Raw genomic sequence first — 23,208 nt, forward strand, 5'->3', positions numbered from 1 at the left:
TGTTTCTCATGTTTACAGTATATTTTGATCATATTCTTTCCCCTCCCCCAGCTCCTTCTAACCTCCCTAACCATCCGACTACATGTTTTCTGTCTCCACCTCTCTCCTCCTCAAGAAATGAAAAAATGGAAAAAAAAAAGACAAAATAATCAGAACCAAGCAAAAATCACACACACACACACACACCACACACGCGCCAGCTATGGAGTCTTGTTTTGTGTTGGCCAACCTTAACTGGGCGTGGGAGCCTGTCCTGAGTGTGGTTGGTAGACTTGGGGGCATCTTGGTTATCATGATGATGGATAGGATCAGCTGAAGGGAAAACAGTGACATTAGGGACCAGTCACTCCTACGTGAAAGGCCTGCATTGCAGCATGTTTGCTGCGCGACCCCTGCCTGCTGCTTAACTTCTTGCAAACTGGGTTCCATCTGCAACATGCGGGTAGCACAAGCTACTTCACAGTCTTGGTAAACTGTGCGAGGATTCTATAATGCACCTTTCACAACAGGAAGACTCTGAAACTAGCGCCTTGGGAATCAGTATAGCCTAATGAAAAGAGCCTGGAGCCCAGGATCTGGGCTGAGGCCTGTACCCCATTGTCTTCTACCTGCTGACCTTGAGAGCTTTATAGTCTCCAGGTGGTCTGGCCTCAAGACGAACCTATCATGTAGACAAGTACAGCAATACCCAAAACAGTACCCAAAATATGATACTATGCTCATGGTAAATTAAATGGCAGCTATTACAACAAGGAATGCTTGTATAAGGAGAGGCAAATTTAAATGATCAGTTTGTCTCAAAAAAAAAAAGCATATTGTGGTTCTATTTCTCATGAGAGTCTTTCACCTCCCTCTGTATATGTTGTGAATGACCAAACTCCACAAGGCTTAATTAGTTAATGTCTCAGTGGGCTGACACTGAGGGAGACAACAGCCAAATCAAGTTGCATTACACTCCAGAAAAAAGTCATTCTCTGACTTTAATTTTAAACTAGCGTGACACAGCAAGATGCCCTGCTTCTGTACTTTACAGTGAAACTTTGCACTAAGAATTAGACAATACAGCCACAGAAAAAGACAGCCTCGTAGGCTGTTTTTAATGAGCTTCCTTGTTTCTCAAATGTCACTGTACTTGGATTCAAAGAGTAGCCAACTGCTTCCCAAAACAAAGGAAACTAAAGGTAGTAATTTTCCATCTCCATTCCTGGAGTGCCAAAGTTAAAGGATCACCACTCAAAGCGGTCTCAGGGAGAAAGGAAAGCAGTTAGAACAAATTTTCAATAAGACCAAAAACATCAAAACAAGATGCAAACAAGGAATATTAGACACGGGCAGAGAAACAAGCGTTCGGTGCTGTTGCTTATCGCTACCATAAAGATGATAGATGGATAAAATTGAGTTACACTTAAGTTGTAATGAAAGAAAATAATTGCAGTGTTCCATCAAGAAACCACAAGGTCCATTATTGATCTGTCCTCCTCAGGGCATGTCTTGTAATATTTAATAAAATAAACAGAGATTTATAACTGTCTACAGGCCGCATATCTATAATCTCCCACAGTATTCAAGCTGGGGATGTGGAGTAGCATTAGAACATCCACGTCCTTTGATTGGTCCGGCACGGCTATTTTAGACTGCGGTGATCTCAAGGGAATGCATTTTGTATTAGGGGTGATAAATGGAAAGTCAGATTATAAAGCTGTTTCTTACTTCCTGTGCTCAGGAATGAGAGAATGTTAGCCCATATGGACACTGTTACTGGGGAGTCTTTATTCTTGAGATTAGAAAGGACTTCAAACTTTAAAAATTAAATATATTGTCTGTACAGCAAATGTAATTGCTACCAAAGCAAAATCTTGTAAGACAGAAAATCCTCGAGGTTCAAGGATTTTGATGTAATTTACATTTTAGAAAATCTAACTAAAACTGTATTAATTTTTCACTTGATTCTTTTCCATAGCTGCTGGTTCTATTCTCTCCCAGACTCAGCAAGTTGCTGCTTCCTGATTTACTTGAATTCTCCCTGCATACAAAATGGCACAGTGCATTTTTCTTTTATTTAAGAGAAACTTAAAATTAATTTCTGTCCAGAATTTCATAATACTCTCTGAGTTCACTGGGCACAGCCTTGGGGGTGTTTTTAGTGCCTCTTGCCTCTCCCCCATCTCCTTGCTCACCCCGTTAAATCAGCCTACCCCAGAAAAGACCTTAAATTTGCTTTTCATAAACCAAAAGCAAAAAGGACTCAGTTACGGTTGAAACTCTAGTCCAAAATGCAGGCCGCCTTTACCTGGGGATGGTCCTGGCTCAGGATATGAGTAACAGTATCTCTCTCCCCCACGTGGGGCGGCTGAGCTTAGCCATGCCCCTCACATGGTGAGAGTGCTTCCTGTCCTTACTGTCTTTTAAAGCAGGGCTTGACTGCGTTGAGCTGCTGATAGCTGAGTGATGATTCATTTGGGGAAATGGCCGTAGCAGACAGTGAGGCCACAGGAAAAGAAATGAATTTTGAAGTTGACTTTTGAAGAAGGCAAAATTCTGAAGCCAAAGCACTGATAGGTGGCATTTCCATTCCCACGTTCCCTGGCTGGAGATGACTGGAAGCATGTGGAGCCCCACATGTTGATAAGGATAATAACCTACTTGAGTAACAGCAGTTTTTTTTTTTTTAACTTACTATAATATTTCAAAATTTGGGTGTTACACTCTTCCTCTAGGCTTCTGTCTTATCAGTGGCCATCCCAGCCTGTATTCTTATCTCCTTGCTCAAACAAGAAAAAGAGGGATCTGTCAGAATTTAGAGAAGACTGTTATTTATTCGTGGTTTGGCATAAATTTTAATACAGTGGGTTCAAAATGACCAAGTGCCCCGGTATGTGCTATAAAGTCACCTCTCCAGCGCCTGGGTTCATTTGGGTTCCTTTCATCTGGGAAAGGAAACCAAAGGTTTGGCTGCTCTTGGCGTCAGTAAAACTCCCTTGACTTTTTTTTTTTTTAAATCATGGATGTGGTAAGTGATTCTAGGGTCCTGGATACATTCCAGTTGCTAATCATATATTTTTTTCAAACTAAAATGTTCCAGGGGGTTAATTTGCATATGAATCACTGGCTGGGCAATATTGACTTCCTATTCTAAAAGCCAAGCTCTACCTTAGGGAAGCAATTGACTGCACTTCACCTGGGACCTAGAGCGAGGTCGGAGCAGATGGCGTTTGCACAGACACTTCAGGAAGATTTGTCTTTCAGAAGGAGAAGGGAAAGGAGATATCTAACTAGTGAGTGTTAACATAGAGTAAAAGTTTGTTTTAACCATCCTCCGTGTTCACACGTGCCTACAGATGGTTCATAGGTAATGTTATTATAAAACAAAGAGATGCATCGTTAGTGCGGAACTAGTGTCTGATGCCCCTTATCTTATTTGTATATACCGCAAAGGGCTCATCAATCAGAGAACATTAAATGGCAGATGACACTTCGAACTGTGCTCTAGGTAAAAGGGGTGAGTTAGGGTCAGTCTGAGTGTTGAAGGCATTCTTTGGTAGAGCTGGCTTTATGAAAATCCAGTCTGTTGTGTTGTCATCACAGAATGCACAGATGATTCATGGTGGCCTAGGACTCAGGTCTGCATGCCAGGAAAGTGTAAATCTGAATGGAAAACTTCCCCGTTGATAGTTTACATTCAGAATATCTGTTAGCGTCTCACAAGCAGCTTGCTAACACTAAGGATGAAGAGGCACTCAGGATTGGGGGACGAAGCAGGATTGAACTGGCCCTCCAGCCCTGAGTGAATCGATAGTGCAAGTGCTCCTGCACTAAACAGGTTATGGCTCTAATGCGGTGGCAGTCAATAGCAGAAATGAATGTCTCTAAGAATTATCTGCACAGTAAAATATGCAGTATTTTCCACTTTTTTCAGCTAATTACATTGCAAGCTTGTTCTTGCATCTTATTAGTTTAAGCTAAATGCCAAAAGCCTAACTGTTTCATTTAGAACATAAAATGAGCAGATACTTGTAAACCCCATTTTCAGCAAAGTGTCAGGGGAAAGGATTAATTGTGCAACCAGAATTCAATGGGAAGCACAGTAGTCGCCTACTGAGTGCCAGCTCTGTTAGTAGGACAGTGGTGAAGCAGTGGTATGTAACACTTCTCTTCATGCAGCAATGGGTTAGTGGAGATGGCAGTAAATGACCAAGTCTCTCAGATAAGCAAGATGTCTTGTTAGTTCATGAAATATGATGTGAACTGTGAATACAAATGAAAGACAATAACTAAATGTTATGGTTTAATCTTAAAAGACTACTCTAGATGATAAAAGTTAACTTTTTCATAAAACTTAAAACTAGAAAGGAATTTGGAGAGATGGCTCAGAGATCAAGAGTACTGGCTGCTCTTCCAAAGGTCCTGAGTTCAATTCCCAGCAACCACATGACGGCACACAACCATGTATAATGCCATGCAGGCATACATGCAGGGAGAACACGGTATACATAATAAATAAGTCTTTAAAAAAAACTGTAGGAAAAAGCATGATATCTTTAATATATTTAGCTTGAGCAAACACATGCCAAGTGCCTAATGCGCTAATAATCATGACTTCATGTCTTAAGCATAAACTGCTGCATTTGTCTTTAACTTTTTAAAGTGGGCCAGGGCCATTAGAGCACATAATTTTATACTTAACAAAAATATCAGAAGTGGAATGTTGAGGTTTTTTAGAATTTATTCTGTAATGCCAAATTGTCAGTGTGTTTTAATAATGCTTGGTGTGAAGTAGGTTACTGTGCACGTGACCGGTCGCTACAGACAGGGTTTCGTCTGTGCTCACTCACTGCATCTCATAGCCCAGCACGCCATCAGCTTCTTTGGAAATAGATAGGTTTTCTGCTGGGCTGGAGTATTTCTTCCTTGGCTCCCTGCCTCTCTTTTGTGTCAACACTCAGTATTTGTGAAGAAGTTTTTTTTTTCTGCACATGAAAAGGGTTCTCCATTACTCATGAGTCCTATGACAAAGAATCATGCAGCTCTGAGAACCCACAAATAAGTCCTTTTGAAACCCTCAGCATTATTAACATTAATAGAACTGGAGGCAGCGTGATGCTGAGGTGACTCAAATCACATTGTCCTTCTGTATCTGTGGAGTACACACACCCCCCAATCACATCCCTTTGAGTGTGTTTCCTGTTCATGAGGATCATGTGGCTGAGAGGCCGAATGGGAGCCAAGAGCTCCCGGACTCAGCTCATCTCATGAGCACCTCCAGAATGTCCTTCCAGGACTCATGCTCATCTTATGAGTACCTCCTGAACATCCCTGGATGTGCTCTCCAACCTGGGCCATCTTTGTGCTGCCATTTCTTTCATCCCTGCTCCAAACGCATCAGGCTTTTGTCTTTCACGTCAATCATCTTCATCTGCTTATATGCTTCATTGCGCAGGTTATCTAAATAAGGTCTCGGAAGGGAGGCATTTGCTGTGCTTTGCCACCATGCTTCTGCGTCATACATCAGAGACAACAAGTAGTGTCAGTTTGATCTTAGGAGTCTCCAGAAATAAATCTATGTATTTAAATGTAAATAAAGAACATATGAATCACAGGAATATGCAGTCTTGGTAAAGTCTGAGCAAGTATTTTAGTGGGTAGGTCATAGACAGTGTTGTGCTCATCATCTGCACGAGCCTCGAAGATTGGAAGTGCAGGTGTGAAAATAGTCTGAGGGATCCGAAGACTCTGTGCTTGTTTGTTCACTTTTGTTTGACCAACAAAGCACTGGTGTTTGCCAAGGGACCAGGAGGCGTTTAATCTTCAGGGTTTGTTTCTGTGCCTACAAGTCAGGGAGGTCACTGGCTTGCCTCTTCCTGCAGCCCGTAATCACAGGCAGAGGACTATTTCTTTTCCAGTAAAGTGACCAGACTCTTGAATACAAGAGACTGTTTATAGGAGCAAGTGGATGTAAGAAATATAGACCATTTGGGAAAATATAATAGGAAAGTGAAATTATTTTCTTCATGTTTTCAATAATATGAGAAAGTCTCAGTGTCCACAGATGTCCTAAAGTGCAGCAATAGAAAAGTGAACCTCAGGTCACATTAGATAATCCTCGTATTATAAATCTTGAATTATTATGGGGAGTTTACATTAGGGTGGATAATTCATTAAGTAGAAACTAATTTGTGGCTCCACCATCATAGTAAACAAAAAGCAGTAACTACATTAGTAAGAGTTTTTTAGAAATATTTTTACTTTAAAGAAGACCGATTACATTGGGTTTATCTGGAAACACTGTGGGGGGGGGAGGGAATAGCACTCCTTCTTGCTCTCAACTAAGGTCAAACATTTAAAAAAATAATTATTATTATAAAAGTGATTGCTCCAGGTAGAGTTGGGCAAATAACATACCATTTCAGTGCTATTTTTGTCCCAATGCTAGGAATATCTACAGGGGTTTGAAAGGCATGATATGCAAGTGGTAGTTTAGTGATAGCAGATGAACCGTGGGATCAGTGTTGCAGAGCCGAAGGTTTAGGTTTTAAGTTGCTGACATAGACAAAGAGAACTTAAACACACTCCAGCCTTAAAGGTGGTGCCACATTACAGCTAATTGTGACGATTTTCCCACCTCTAAGAAGAAAGTTTCTTATTAAAAAATGAGAAACAATCGGACACGGCTGGGATACAGAGTTAATAAAATGTAACTGATAAAAAAAATAAAAAAAAAATGAGAAACAAAACAAAAGCAAACGTGCAAATTTTCATAGAATGCAGGGTGAAGAAGGTGGAGGCCATGGGCGTCATTGTAGCCCTGGTAAAAAGACAACCATCTGAGTGCATATCAAGTCTGAAGAGAACGATTGGGAACTTCTTGGAAAGTGAACACCTACATTGTCATACATAAACACTGCTTCTGTATGAGAGCTGTCCCTGCACTGTGGCCCACGGTGCACCTGTTCGAACTCCCAGGACCTTATTTACTGCCCTGTATGTTAGAAGTTCAAGAAATAGTTAAGAAACAGTCAAACATTCTATTTCGTCTGCAAACACATAATAAAATATCTGTTCCTGTGAATGAGTGGATAATTAATAATGATGATAGTATAGCTTCATTTTACCTTTCTTGCCATAGTGAAGATTTATTTTATACTCTGAGCTACAGGCAAATTACAAAATAAATTGAACTATTGTTTCCTTAATGCTCTGTTTCCTTCTAACCTTACTCTTGTCTATCAGCCTCAGCCCAGTTCCCCAGTGGCTGAGTTCCCTCCACTGGGATTAAGTAATCCTTTACACAACCTCTCATTCATTAACCCATGTCAACATCCTCCTCCTGTAGCCCAGCCTCCCTTAAGGAGTCCTTAAGCGCCTTATCCAGCTGCTAGTGTGGGTGCAAACAACACCTATTTAATCAAGAAATTTAATATTTCCAAGGAATTATTTGGCCTGCCTCAGCCTTCTTCATGAACACAAGCTCCTTCTATTTCATCTTCAGAATAAAATCTGGATTCTTTCCTAGTAAATATGTAGCTTAAAAAAATCTTTAATTTCTTTCTTCCTATGTATTCATAAAGCAGAAATGGAAAATGTTATTGCTTCTAAAAGTGTTTTTTTTTTAATGTGCTAAAAATGATGCCAATAAGATAAAATTAGATCACCCTGGATCTGTCCCCATCTCCACCCATCTCCTTCTCTCCCGGGTGCTGATGGTGTGGTAATCTTTCTTGAAAGCCACATGTTTTTATAGCTGCAACCCTAGAAATATTCTGGGGACTCCCCGGTGGCTTCAGAGTAAAGTCCACACTCATTAGTATGATATTCACGGAGTTCTTACTGGGGCCCTGGTTTCCCTCACATGTGGTGTTACACCAATCAAGAACTCACTCTTGGTAGAAGATAGTGAAAACCCCTGACGTGAACTGCTGGCTGCTTTCTGGCATTTTGGTATCCCACCATGCCTATGCCACTTTACCCCCTACCCCTCAGAAAGGAGGGGTCCTCCTCCTCTACCAGCTGACCCCAGCCTATCAAGCTTCATCAGGACTGCCTATATCCTCTTTCTCTGTGGTCTGGTGAGGTCACCCCACCAGGGGGAAGTGATCAGAGAGCAGGCAACAGGGTCCATGTCCTGCTCCCCTTACTAGGGACCCCACATGGAGACTGAGCTGCCTATTGGCTACTTCTGAGCAGGGGATCTAGGTCCTCTCCATGCATGATCCTTGGTTGGTGCATCAGTCTCTGTTGGCAGCTTTGTTGATATTCCTGTAGAACTCCTGTCCCCTCCGGGAACTTCTATCCCCCATTCTTCCATAAACTGCATTCTTCCCACAGTTTTGCTTCTATCCCTGCTGGGTGGAGTCTTTCAGAGGACATCTATGGTAGGTTTCTGTCTGTTCCCTCTCTTCCACCACTTCCGTTGTCTATTCTATTTGCCCTTCTGAATGAGAACTAAGCATCCTCTCTAGGGTGCTCCATGTTACTTAGCTTCTTTAGGTCTGTGGATTGTAGTATGGTTTTCATCTATTATATGGCTAATAACTACTTATAAGTGAATATATACCACACATGTCTTTCTGGGTCTGAGTTACCTCACTCAGAATGATCTTTCCCAGATCCATCCACTTGCCTGCAAATTTCAGATACCTTAATTGATAAGGCTCCTGACCCTGAATCTGCAACAAGTTTTGTCACTGAATAAAACTAGGGAAAAGCTTTCACAAACGGCTACAGTACATCTTTGATCTCTGCCCTATACTTGGCCTATCACTGCTGTAGCTGATAGTGTCTCTCAGTCTCCCTCAGCACAGCCTCATAATGCCTGTTCCTTGGTGAGCCTCAGATTTCCATCAACACTCATATTGTCAAACTCACATTTCTTCTTCATCCTTTTTTAATTCTCATTGTAGATATTTTCTTTCCCAGGAACTATTCTCTAGCTTCCTGCCTATTCCCTTCCTGCTCTATAGTCTGAATTTTTCTAAGTGACGTTTGTTACCCTTTCAGCCACATCTCTTACCACAAGCCAAGCGGTATATTTTCCACTCACATTGATATTCTCTGGACTATGGATTCTAGCCCCACATATCTGGTACTTGATACAATAGCTTGAACAAAATACATACATACAAAATACAAACAAATGATTATAACAGATTCATGATTCAAGTAGGCTATTAAAATGTTTATTAGTAAAAATAAAATTTTCCTCAAACTACTTTTCCTTCTTCCCTTCAAATCTCTAAAAACTAATTTATAGAGTAGTGGGTTTTGAAGACTTAAGTTACCACTGAGGAAAAACTAAAAAGTTCTGTTTCTTCAGACCTGCATTCCTCCCTGCACTCATAGACATTGTACATGTGAAACCCTGTCCAGTTTGGATAAAAGATAAATCACAGAGGGAGAAAAATGAAAAGATGAAGGTAAGGAAGGTGGACAGAAAGAAATTACAAAACTTGGTAGGGGAGTGGAATTAGGGGGAAAAAAAGAATTAAAGCCATTAAGAGGATTTCAAAGGGAGAACATCTCCTGAACATCCCCAGATGAGAGGGGCTTTGGAGAGCATCTAGTGGCTAGTGCTTGCTTTATGCCTTCACTGTGAGTGGTAGTCACAATGGGAACCTCTCTCGACATTTGCCTTTGAAACCCACAGGTTTTCACTGCTAGACACCAACCATAGTTACACATTTAAAATGAAGCATGGATTAATACAAAGAAAAATAAGTGTCTTTACCAGTATCACCCTAATGCTCACTGGATTCCCCTCCTTTGGCGCTACTACATAGGCATGACATATGTGCTAGGCAGAGAAACCCTGTCCTGCACTGATAGGCCCAATTGAAAAGAGTGAATTGGTTGGGGCTCAGGATGTTGGAGGGCCCTGCTGCTGAAGGTTGCAGCCTTCATGACCAGACAGCTCTCTGAGCTTGATGTGAAATGGAGGAATCCCTTTTCCAAGTGGGGCTTCCTACTCTCTTCCTGTCCTTATTTGTCCTTGAGCTAGATGCCTGGCTTATTGTAGAAGTAGCCTCTGACACAGCTTCCTGAAGAGTGCCTTGCCTGCCTATATGATAATTAGATACTGTGTCCCTGCACGGGTGATAGGACCAACCGTGCTGTTTAAGGCTAATGAAGTGCACTGTGAGCATCTATCAGAGTACCTCCCAGGGGCTTCCCTTTTTCTATCTTCTCTCCTCACCCCTGAAGTAAAGTTCATCTGCCTCCCTACAGTTGGTCCTGGATGTCATTCTGTTCAGCTGTCCGAGCCCTGTGACCCACCTCTGCTCCTCCCACCCTCATGGGCTATTGGCCAACAGCTCCCAAGGGAAGAGGAGACCCACATTTGCCCACCTGAAAAGTTTCTGATAAGTAGTTCAAGCCTGAAACAAAATGAGAAAACATGAAATGAGCCTCACTCTATAAAGCTAAGACGGAAAAGAGGGATAAGTACTAATGACAGATGGATTAACAACAGTCTAGGATACAGTCTTAGGCTTCAAGAACATACCAGGGCATGATTGAACACTTTTGTTTCATCCATTTTTCGTTTTTTCTGGCCTCCTGCAAAGACAGTCATCAGTTACTTCATAGTGAGAGGGAGTCTCCTGAGCCCACAAAGATGCTGTGGCTCTTGACTTCCCTTTGATTTGTTAATGTAAGGTGGTTGGTTTCGTGTCTTCTGACTTTCTAATATTTCTGTGAAATAAGTGCGTTTAAATTCGGTTTACTAAATAGAGGAAGACAGAAAACCTCCTCACAGCATCAAAATTGGCCACACTTGGAACAGTTTTATGAATCACTGTCACTCCTTGCTGAGACTGAAACTGCTAACCAAAACCACATGGGCCTAGCCTGTTTTATATCTGATTCATCTTAGGAAATGATAAAGATGCAAAGTTTTAACATTTCCAATTTCAAAGCCCATATCATTGTAGAACTGTGAGTGTTCTGATTCTGGGTGTGGATCTGTATTTATGTATGGATGCAAGCATTTGTACAGAAGCATATAGAAAGCCATACACACATGTACATAAAATGAATTCTCTTCCAAGTATTTTTTTTCTCCTATAGTCCAGCTCCTCTCAAGACCTAGCTCGGCATGCTTCTCGGCTAGGAGGTTCTGCAGCTGTTGAAGCGCATTCTGATCTCACTCCTCGCTCGTCTGAGAGCACATGCTGTGAGTGCAGTGCTTTCAGTTACCTAACTTCTGGCTCTTTGTTTTACATACCTAGTTAGGTGTTTTGATGTGTTGGTCTCTTGTCTCCCTGTGTTCTCACTGCCTTCAGAAGATGGGCTGGAAAACATTTTGGCACACATGTCAAGTTTAGAATGATTTTTACATTTTTGAAGAATTACATATATATATATATATATGAAAAATAAAATATGCCACAGGGGTATTGTGACATTCAAGTCTAATATATTTATTATTCTTTAATTATTTGAAAGCCTCATTCATCCAGCTAGTGCATCCTATCATACCCAGCCCCTACTCCTGCCCTGTGACTCCCCCTCCCCCAGCATATCTCCCCTCCAGCTTTATGTCCTTTTTATTATAGCCTGCTGAGTCCATTTAGGGCAGCTTTATATGCACGTGAGTGTGGGTCATCCATGAGGGCATGCACACAATCTCCTAGTCTGTCTTCAAAATAAGTGGACTTGGGTAAGGGTGGGGCTTTGTGAGCCCCCCATGCTGGAATTGTTAACTGGCTTGGTCTTCAGCAGGTACTAGAGTAAAAGTAGAATACTTTCATGATGAAATAATGGCAAACATGATTGTAGGCATAGCAAAGACATGTGCTTAGCATTTACAGACCTTTGGGTTCAAAACAGCAGAGTTGGTGTGTGGGGGATGAGTGGAGAAGTTTAGGGGAGGATTCAATGATTTCTAGAAGTCCTAGACTGAAGGATGGAAAAATCTTCCCTCCCAAATCAGGAGGGAAAATGATGGGTTTGAGTGAGGCCTATTGAAATATAGCCCGCAGGCAGATGTGGAGATGTGCTGGCCCCAAGGAGTACAAACCCAGATTGTGTGGAGAGTTTGGTCATCACACTAGGCAAGCTAAAGTCTAGCTGCAGCATTGTCACCTGGTGACTCACCATGCTGAGCCAGCAGCAGGCCGACCAGGAGCCTGTTTTTGCTGTGTTGGTGGCTGGCCAGGCTGCGAGGATGCCGTCTTGCCAGCTTACCTTTAACTCTGCACCAGCGTTGCTCTTCTGCTGGACCTGCACTTAGACAGCTAGACTAGGCGCCAGGCAGTCATGACCCCAGGGCAGGTAGAGATACAGTCGCAGAATTTCTCCGTCTCCAGAAGTCAATGGAAGCAGAAAGAATAATGAAGCATCTCCCTTTCATGTTGTTCCCTGAGAACATCAAACTTGAGTTCTCTTCTTAGCAAGGTCCAGACAACACCAACTTTTGACATTAAAGAATAGCCTGCTCTGCCCAAGAGCTGATTCTTCTGCACCATAAGGAAGTCCTGTTCTTCAGCTGAGAAGTTCTAGTGACTGGGGAGTTAAGCTTCCCTTGCAAGAAACATAGCCAGGTGTTGGAGTCCAGGGCCCTGTGCCCCAGTATTCACCATTTCCACTGCACCCCCATGGGAATGGCATTTGGGGAACAAACCCAAGCAGAACTCTGACACTAACACAGTGGAGTGTTTAGCCAACTGGCACAAAGGTAAGCAAGGGATGCTTTCCACTTTGAGGGCTGAGTCTCCCACAAAGCTGTTACAAGACCTTAAGGTATGACTGTGAATTAAGTTTATATTAAATTCTTTTCTCTTAATTTTCGCATGCTCATGGATGTAATAACTGGTATGAGTAAGCTGGAATGTTTTTACAAAATGCATTTTAAAAGTTATGTGCATGACTGATTTAAATTATCTATAGATGAGCTAAATCTGTCCTATAGATCAATTAAAAGAATCACTGTCTTAAATATATCACATCCTTGATTACACTGAATTAAATGTAATTGCATAGTGGCTGCATACATCACAGTGTTAATTGGGGGAAACGGCTAGAGTTAAACCTATTGAGGTTTCTAGCACTTCAGTTTTCTTTTTATTAACAACAACAACAAAAAAAAAACCATGTGGCTGAGTCAGTTCAAAGAATATATCCCTGGCAAGTATTCATGGTAATAATAATAATAAACCCCCGAATTAAATAAGGTATTGATTCAAAGTTTATAGTGCAGAGTAAGTCCTGTTATCTCTAGGGTGAGATATAGGATAGAGGCTAGTGAAGGGAGATTGCAACACGTTTAAGGTTTGTGTGTGTGTGTGTGTGTGTGTGTGTGTGTTTGTGTGTTTGTGTGTGTGCGTGTGTGTGTGTGTGTGTGTGTGTGTGTGTGTGTTGCACAATCCTTTGAGTGCATATGTTAAGGTCAAGGACATCTTTTCAGGACATAGTGAGTCAGACCCTGAGGTAGCACACTGTAGGCTACTCTGCCCTACTTCCTGGGTTTCCCAACATTCTCAGCAAGGACAGAGATAAGGAGAGTTCCCTCCCCTGCAGTGAGTGTTGGGAAGTTACTTCTTCCTGGAAGCCAGCATGCTTACTCCTCCTGCCACAGCTCTGTGCTGTGGGGAAAGATGGAAAAGAAGTAGATATTTATCCATGTCTTATGAAACAAGAATGTCCCTAATGCTGTTTCTTTCTTAGCTCCAAATTGCTAAGACCAAGGAGCCCTGCAAATCCTGTCCTAGCATTGTGCAATTTCTCCACATCGGAATTTTACTGGGAGGAGATAGAGACATAACTCCGTGTCACTAATCCTTGAAGAGATGGGGTTTAGAGACTGATTTCCTGAAGGAAGGATCTCGAAGTCCACAGCGTAACTATTACATCAGGGCTGACCCAGATTTATGGTTAACCTTTACATCTGAGGGAACAGGTGTATAGGGGCAGAGGCCCTGGTTGCAGCCCTCCCTCTCTTCACTGAAGAAAAAGTCAGCAAGCCCTACAGGGGTTCAGAAACTCTGAGAAACTCCCAGAGATCACCGCACCCACTGCCCGGTTCACCTACTCAGCAAGGTGAGCCTTAAAGCAAGCTGAATAGGAGAAGGGATTTCTCGCTGGTGGCTTTGCAGATATACAAAATGCTGCTGCCATGGCTGTCACCTGCTGTTAACCACCTAGGCGTGATGGAGGGCCCTGGGGACAAAAGATAATGAGGACGTTTTTGTTTTGTTTTGTCTGTTTTGTTTTTCTCAATGGCAGAGAGCTGACAATAATAGTTTACGACCCAGGATGGCTATACACACTACACATTTATTTATATCCCAGAAAAAAAAAAAAAAACTTTAAATAACTCTGTGCCCTAGGTCATGTTTGGGGTTTTAAAACTCCCAGTGTATTACGAGATCTAGAATGGGGAATGTAGGGCCTAGTAAGAGGAAGCAAAAAAACAGCCACAGGGACCGGGCCCTGAAGCAGCCTCTTCTAACGGAGCACTTCAGATGGCCTAAGATTTGAAATTGTTCATTGCCCATTTAAGCAGCTTCCTTTGGCTCTGGCTGTCTCTATGAAATGAATCAGTGATCACCAGTAGAAACTCAATAACCAATTAATCGATCTCTATCGGGTTTCTTGTGTATCCCAGTTAACTGATACTCCTCAGAATAATCTATAGTACGTTAGTGAAGAAAGGCTTCTAATTAAACAGTGAGCTAGAGCCGATTAATGCATCAAAATAAGTGTCCAGAACCGAAACATTTTCTTAATTACAAGATACAATAGGTTTATTATCTCTAAGACTCTCTCAGTTTGCTAATTGATTACCAGTTAAAATGGAGACATTGCCAATGCACAAAATAGAATATGTCCAGTGGCTTTTAACCACCGAGGCAAAAGGTATAAGAACTTCACGATGCCATGCAATGGATGGTCAGCCTTAAGGAATGAAGGAACAGTAAGGTGGAAGGCAGGCATGAGGCCAGGTGGCAGCATACTTGTCTAGCGTGTACAAAGCCTGGGTTCACTCATAAGTGCCACAAAAAAGTTTAACCTTTCTGATTATTATAGTGCAAGATAATGACAGAGATTTCTAACTTCTCAACCATTTTTCCAGATTGTAGCTATCTATGTGTATATATATATATGTAAAGATATATATACACACATATATATACGTATATATGTAAAGATATAGATAGATAGATAGATAGATAGATAGATAGATAGATAGATAGATAGATGTAAAGATGTCTAAGAATGAACTTTTATTTCTTTTACTCTAAGGTTGACTTCATTTTCCTCACTACATCTTCTTGACCCCTTCATCTGGCCCACATTTCCCAGTTCACAGTTGTTATTGGGAACAGTGAGGATCCAGGCATTCTTTGCTCCTCATGAACTCCAACTGCTTTGTTCCTGAAAATGATAGTTTAAAAACTACTAGTTCACCACTCCACGCTTATGCCCTTCCACCTTATTTATTCAGTCATTCTATTATTATGTATTAGCTCTCTGTTTTGCATGATGTTCAGACTACCACCAGCGATCTAGTATTGAAAGAGCAGAGAGCCATGACTGGAGCCTGACATTAATTACACAAGGAAATGTTGAGTTGCAGCCAAAATTGCTACCACTGTGCTTGTGATGAACGGGCAAAAGCTATCCTGAGAATCTACAATTGGAACACTGGGCCTGATAGGAGCAAGCTTCATGAGAGACTGGCACTGAGCTCATGAATAAAGGATGGGTTGAAGCTGACTAGGTGAGTGAAGGTGGAAGGAGCCCCCGAAAGTCACTCATTAATGGGAAGGTGCCCGGAACGCTCAGACATCTCAAAGCAGACCTGAACACTGAGACGCAGAGAACACAGACCTGAAGAGGTTGGGTAGAAGCCACATGATATAAAACTTAGCAGGGCCATGTTAAAAATGTTTATCCTAAAAGCAAGGAGATGCATTAAGTGTTCTAAATGGAAAGGAAGAGGTATCGAATCATTAAAAGAAAGAAAAAAAAAGACCTGTTACAATATGAACAGCTGACTTAACAACGGTGAGGGCGGCTACAGTGGGGCTAGTGGAGAAACTGTTGCCACAGCACAGAGAAAGGGTGGGAGGCTGCGAGAACTATCTGTGGCCGAAGCAGAACAACCAGGGGCAGAGCTGGGAAATAGGATGGTAAGGAAGAATAACACAAACTAGAGTCAGTCGGAAGCAGGGGAATGCCTCCACCAATGCCTCCACCAGCACAGCTTGTAGGCAGTTATGAGTAGCATTTTCTTGATTGTTGACTGATGTGGGAAGGCCCGGCCCACCGTGGGTGGCGTCATCCCTGTGCTGCTAGTCCTGGAAGGAATAAACAAGACAGCAGACTGTGACCATGGAAGCAAGTCAGGAAGCAGCTTTCCTCCACGATTCCTGCCTCTGCTTGAGTTCCTGCCTGAACCCTGTCGACGATGGACTGAGATTTGGACATGTAAATCAAACAAGACTTTCCTCCCCAAGTCACCTTCCGCCAGAGTTTTCTCACAGCAACAGAAAGTAACCAGAACAGTTGGGAAATGAAACTGATAGAAGTTAAAGGTAGATTACGTTGGAGGGGTGAAAGAGAAGAAGGAATCGTGCAGATGCTTGATGTCTGGCTTGTCCATCTGGAGAGATGGAAGAGTTGTTCTGTGAGGTGTGTAACATCATAAGGTCAGGAATGGAGGAGAAGAGTCATACTAAGCCTGAAATCTCTCAGATGGATGGAGATGCAAATGTAGGGTCAATAAGGTAGATGCCACAGGAGAAACGGATTGCCAGGGAGAGTATGATGAGCATGTGGTCCAGGAGTGACCCTAGAAGCCTTGGGAAGTCTATGGGAAGCCTGATGTGGATGCACAGGAAACCACAAATGCTTAAGTCTGAGGGGTTAGAGAAACACCAGAGGGCTGAATGCGAATGGAGAGGGAGGCATCCCCGGTGCTTAATTGTCATTGTGCTGAGTTATTGAACAGTATTTTTGTTTTCGACCCTTTCACCCGAATTTGAAGGTAACCTTTGGTCCTTGTCTTACAGGAAGCTGCTAACTGAGATATTAGGGGTGCACTTTTTTTAACCCTTCCCTCAGTGATGACAGAGGCTAAGGTGAAGTGTTGCATGCTGGTTCTGTTGTCAAGAGATTCATAGGTGCTAGTTAATTTAGTCTTCGCAACAATTCTGTGTGGTGGGGATGTTTTTCTGTAGGAAGCTCTGTTTCACAGATGGAGAGAATAGAGCAGAGATCACCTCAGTTTCTGAACACAGAAAGATTATAGGAACTGTACAAAATGCACATGTATTCAGGACCAAGACTTGCTGGAGGCAGTTGGCGTGTGCTCCCTCCACTTCTTTGCCCTGCAAAATGCACATATGCATGAGTTCTAAGATATGTCATAGTATGACTTTTAACTTATTATAATTAATTATAATTAATATTAAACATAATTAATAATACTTAATCCTAATTAATAAATAATAATAATATGAAATAAATAAAAATAATAATAATATGAAATAAATTTATTTCATAGGACTTGCTGCTAGGAACTGTACACTTATGTCAAGAAATGAGACGTTTCAAGTTTTGTTTTTCTTTATTAGCATCCAGGTTCCATCTTCATGCGTACACATTTGAACCACAGTGTAAAATTGAGATAATAAGCTTTGCCTCCCGTTTTTGAGAATCTGTACGTGCAACAGTGCCTACAGCCACTATAGCATTTCATGAACGGTTAGGACTGTTTGCCTGGTCGTGCAATTATCCTTGATACCCTGAACAAGCTCTTTGATAATGTGGAGCAAAGTGGCTTTCCAGTTTTGTTTCGTTTTGCCTTACCTTAACTTTGTGGCCACATTTTGTTGCAGACCCTGCTGAGAAATTCCTCAGGCTGTGAAGTGCGCAGTGATGAGTACCGGACGGAGTTTACCACAGCTTTGCAGCGTGTTGACTTGTTCATGGGCAAGCTGAACCAAGTGCTCTTGACCTCCATATCAACCTTCATCAAAGGTGACCTCACCATTGCTAATCTGGGGACGTCAGAAGGTCGCTTCATGCAGGTGAGTGCTTCCTTTATGTAATTAGTTTGATTTGTTTTCACTGCAAGATATTTACAAACAGAATATAAAGTGCACATCATAGTAGAAAGTAGAGACAGTACCTAGAAAGCCGACAATGAAGCGTGGCCTACTTTTATGAAGTGGTAGCTTGTTTTTGTAAAGTTTTTGAGCCTTTCAACTCGAATGTGGTTACTTTAATCTTCTTGTCTAGAATGGTCTCTTTTTTTTTTCCATTCATAACTTCTATCACATGATTGGAAAGTAAAAAAATGAAACAATTAAGCACTTCCAGGCAGTGTTTTCCTATTTCAGGGGAAACTGTGGATCAAAGGAGAGCTATTGTGTGAACCATGTGTGTCCATGAGAAGAGACATTCATGTCCCTAAGGGACGTTGGCAGGAATCATGAAGGGAAATTGTCGAAATCCCACCGTAGCTCAGGCTCTCCTTGTTCTGCAAAATGGTGGAATCTCACACAAAGAAGCTCATATACTCAATTAATTTTTAAAAACAGGCTTCATTGAGTGAGGTAACCAGAAGCAGAAAGACATACATGGTATATACTCACTTATAAGTGGATATTAAACATAAAATATAGGATAAACATACTAAAATCTATACAGTCCTAAAGAAACTAAACAACAAGGAGGACCCCAGGGAAGATGCTTAATCCTCATTCAGAAGGGCAAACAGGATAGACATCAGAAGCAGCAGGAAAAGACAGGGAACAGGGCGTAGCCTTCTACAGAGGGCCTTTGAAAAACTACCCAGCAGGTTATTGAAGCAGACGCTGAGACTCATACCCAAACTTTGGGCAGAGTACAGGGAATCTTATGGAAGAAGGGGGAAGATAAAAGACCTGGAGGGGACAGGAGCTCCACAAGGAGACCAACAGAGCCAAAAAATCTGGGCTTAGGGAGGTCTACAGAGGCTGATACTCCAACCAAGGACCATGCATGGAGATAACCTAGACCCTCAGATGTAGCCCATTGGCAGCTTAGTCTCCAAGTGGGCATCCTAGTAAGGGGAACAGGGACTGTCTCTGACATGAACTCAATGGCTGGCTCTTTGATCACCTTTCTCTGGTGGGTACAGCCTTGCCAGCCCACAGTGGAAGAGGGTGCAGCCAGTTCTGATAAGACCTGATAGGCTAAGGTCAAATAGAAGGGGAGGAGGACCTCCCCTATTAGTGAACAAGGGGAGTGGTATTGAGGGAGAAGAGGGAGGGAGGGTAGTTCTGGGAGGAGACAAGGGAGGGGCATACAACCGGGATACAAAGTGAAGAAATTGTAATAAATAATAAATAATTTAAAAAAACGTGCTTCATTAAGAAGTACTCCTAATGGCTAGTGACAGTATTTCCATAAAATAAAAATTCACATTTCAGACTTGATGGAGTTAGTGTTTCCTAGCTACAAGAATCATAGCACTTTGCAGAAATTAACAACCCCTCATGGTGGATCTATTTTATTGCTTTAATAGTTATTGGTGCTTTCAGCATGAGTTCGTGCGTAGATTCTCAATTAGTGCAGAAGGATGATGACATCTATGTAACTTCTATAATATTAAGAATTTCTTATAAAGGAAGGTGCTAATTTTATAAATATCCAATCCCTGGGCAAGGGATTGGATAATGGCATCTAGTAAACCCATTGAAGGGGGTGAGATTTTCCTCTCTCTAATTTATCTATCTAGGCATATTGTGTCTGTATTATTTAACAAAGCAAAGTTTTGGGAATCCTCATTGTCTTTAGCATAATCTGGATATTTATCACTGCCATAACTTAAGAACAACAAGTCATATTTCTCACATGCTCTTAACATGGTGGAACTTTTTCAAAGTCACAAAGCATTTAATTAAACCTTCCGATCTCTAAATGTTGGCAGAGATCCTGCAATGTGAGTGTTCCCACAGTTTGCCCAACTACTGCCCCCTCACAGCTGACCACTCCTCTTCTCCCCTTCCCCCAAGCTGGTATGCTATCTACCTGCCTCACCAGGTTTGGTCATTTAATTCTCTTTGTAACTGTGAAGGAGGCGCACATACTTCCTTCACACACGTGCACTTTCTCATTCCAATGTGGCTATTTGAAAAGGAATCCCACTGTTTGTGTTTATATGCATTCTTCATTTACACTGATAACTGCTATCAAAAGCGAAAGAATCTGAAGGAGAAGTGGGTGCCTGGTGAGTTCTGGGTGTGCATGTGGGAATGGCTTGTTTCCCCTCATCTTTATTTCTCCTTTTTCTGTTTTCTAAGTTGCCCGTTATCTCTCCAATTCAGGTCTTCATTAGTACCCTTTGCAGTGACTTTAGATTTGAGAGGTATTTCTTTTATTTTTGAGATCATAATATAATTACAATATTTCTCCCTTCCCTTTTCCCCTCCACTCCCTCCTGTATACGCCTCCCAGTCTCCTTCAAATGTGTGGCCTCTTCTTTTCACTGTTACTGCATGCATATATGTGTATGTATACACCCATATTCCTGAATATAAATTGCTCCATCAATAGAGTAACGTTCTTTTTTTTTAATTTTTCCTCAATTACACTTTATTCCTTCTGCATCCCCCCATAAGCCCCTCCCTCCTCCCCTCCCAATCCCACCCTCCCTCCTCCCTCTGCTTGCATGCCACTCCCCAAGTCCACTGATAGGGGAGGTTCTCCTCTCCTTTCTGATCTTAGTCTGTCAGTTCTCATCAAAAGTGGCTGAATTGTCCTCTACTATGGCCTGGTAAGGCTGCTCCCCCCCAGGGGGAGGTGATCAAAGAACAGGCCAATCAGATTATGTCAGAGGCAGTCCCTCTTCACATTACTGTGTAACCCAATTGGACTCTGAACTGCCCTGGGCTACATCTGTGCAGGGGTTCTGGGTTATCTCCATGAATAGTCCTTGGTTGGAGTATGAGTCTCTGGGAAGTTCCCTATGTTCAAATTTTCTTGTTCTGTTGCTCTCCTTGTGGAGACCCTGTCCTCTCCAGCTCTTACTATTTCCCAGTTCTTACCTAAAATTCCGTTCTCCTGCCCAACAGTTGCCCATCAGGCTCAGCATCTGCTTTGATAGTCTGAAGGGCAGAGGCTTTCAGAGGCCCTCTGTGGTAGGTTCCTAGGTTGTTTCCTGTTTTCTTCTTCTTCTGATGTCCATCCTCTTTGCCTTTCCGGATGGGGATTGGACATTTTAGTTAGGGTCCTCTCTCTTGCTTAGTTTCTTTAGATGCACAGGTTTTAGTGGGTTTGTCCTATGTTGTATGTCTATATGAGTGAGTATATACCATGTGTGTCTTTTTGCTTCTGGGACAACTCACTCAGGATGATCCTTTCCAGTTCCTACCATTTACCTGCAAATTTCATGATTTCCTTATTTTTCATTGCTGAGTAATATTCCATTGTGTAGATGTACCACAATTTCTGCATCCATTCTTCAGTTGAGGGGCATCTGGGTTGTTTCCAGCTTCTGACTATTACAAATAAAGCTGCTACAAACATGGTTGAGCAAATGTCCTTTTTGTGTACTTGAGCCTCTTTTGGATATATACCCAGTAGTATTATGGCTGGATCTTGAGGAAGCGCTATTCCTAGTTGTCTGAGAAAGTGCCAGATTGATTTCCAGAGTGGTTGTACAAGTTTACATTCCCACCAGCAGTGGAGAAGGGTTCCCCTTTCTCCACAACCTTAGAGTAACATTCTTAAACAACAAAGGAGTCATATTCTAGTTCCAAATGTTAAAATTATAATAAAATCCCATTTTTAAGTAAGTTATTTTAAAAAAAAAAAGCTCATGCCCTCACAAGAGATATATCATGTATATATAACTATATACTAATTTTAACTAAAATTCTGTAGTTTATACTTCATTCTCATCTCTTATTGTATATGGGAAAAGGGGTGCTATCTTCTGCCATTAGTGTCACAAAGAAAAAATGGTGAAAATTATAAATTATTACACAATAGGTATTGGTGTCGCTGTCTGATATTTTTGTTAGCCAGGTAATTTTAAAGTCATCAAGTGTATATAAAGATCCAACTGCCTTTTTTTCCTGGGCAAGTGAATGAAACAAAGAAAACACAGAACCTGCTTTTGGGGAAATAAAATTTTGATAGAGAAGATGAGAATGTTTTCCTGGCAGCAATAGTGCATGTAGATAAGAGGCTGCAGGGACCACAACGAATTTATTTCTACGGTAGTTGTATTCCATCAAGTTTTATATAAATAAACCTAAAGCATTTGACAGTCAACAGAATCAAGCAGCCAGCTGCACTGAAATCCAGGTTGCTTACATCAAATGCAGTGGAGGGAAGACGTAAGGAGTATAGAGAAGGCAGGAGATCCTCGGGGAGCTTTGCCAGAGTGACTTGCTACCACGCTCGTCCAGTGTTTTGACTGGACTACACATCTAAATTCGTAGCCAAGCTAAGTTTCTACAACTCATGTTTTAATAAATACTATAGTGTTTCTGTTACAAAACAGAAATCAACATATTTTTTTTCCCTCCCAAGGCAGCTGCTGCACATGAAAAACACAGAGAAATGATTTTACTTCCTTCCTACCCTCGAGCCTAATGGCAAAGTTGCTTAGCAAATTTTTTTATCCCAAGAGTTTGCAGCTGTTTCAGCCCTTCCTATTGTGTTGGTTTTGGGCTCAGGCTGGGAAACACAAGCGACAGCCCCAGCTGTTGGGTGCAAAGTGAATCAGGTATTTCACAGTGGTTATTTGATTAGAAGGAATTATATTGTTTAGCTAACAATAGTCTGTGCGTGGCAGAGAAGACTGGTTTTTTTTTTGTTTTTTTGTTTTTTGACTTGTTGCTAACTTTTAAACAAGTGTAACTTATCTCATGCAGGTGCGACTAAGTCTAAATATACTGATGTGTACATGTATCCAAGTCCAGATCAGTGGGAGGACATCAATAGTAGAATTCAAAAACGGTTTTGATTTGTAGGATCAGTCTCTTGGGATGCTTTGAAGTAAAACACTGAGCAGTATTTGAGAGAGCAGAAGCAAACAGTGAGAGTATGTGTCCTTACGGGGCAACCTAGCCCCGTGTTCAAGGCCATGTGGGAGCAGGATGGATTCTCATGAAGATCACAGGACTAATCACAGGGATTGCCCACGTCTCCCCTTCTGAGCTCCTCATCTAATCTACATCTAAACAATGCTTGCTTGATTTTTTTTTTACAGTGCTT

General features: G+C 41.8%; 1 protein-coding gene across 2 annotated transcripts in view; it reads left to right on the top strand.

The window, feature by feature from the left end:
• Met (MET proto-oncogene, receptor tyrosine kinase) overlaps positions 1–23,208 on the top strand; it is a 114,134-nt gene that overhangs the window by 33,107 nt on the left and 57,819 nt on the right. For both annotated transcript variants that reach the window (XM_060374043.1, XM_060374044.1), the window contains exon 3: positions 17,835–18,026. In XM_060374043.1, the coding sequence (XP_060230026.1) occupies positions 17,835–18,026 (192 nt within the window). The remainder of the gene's footprint in view (positions 1–17,834; positions 18,027–23,208) is intronic.

This window comes from Meriones unguiculatus, chromosome 21 (genome assembly GCF_030254825.1).
Source record: "Meriones unguiculatus strain TT.TT164.6M chromosome 21, Bangor_MerUng_6.1, whole genome shotgun sequence".
Lineage (NCBI taxonomy): Eukaryota > Metazoa > Chordata > Mammalia > Rodentia > Muridae > Meriones > Meriones unguiculatus.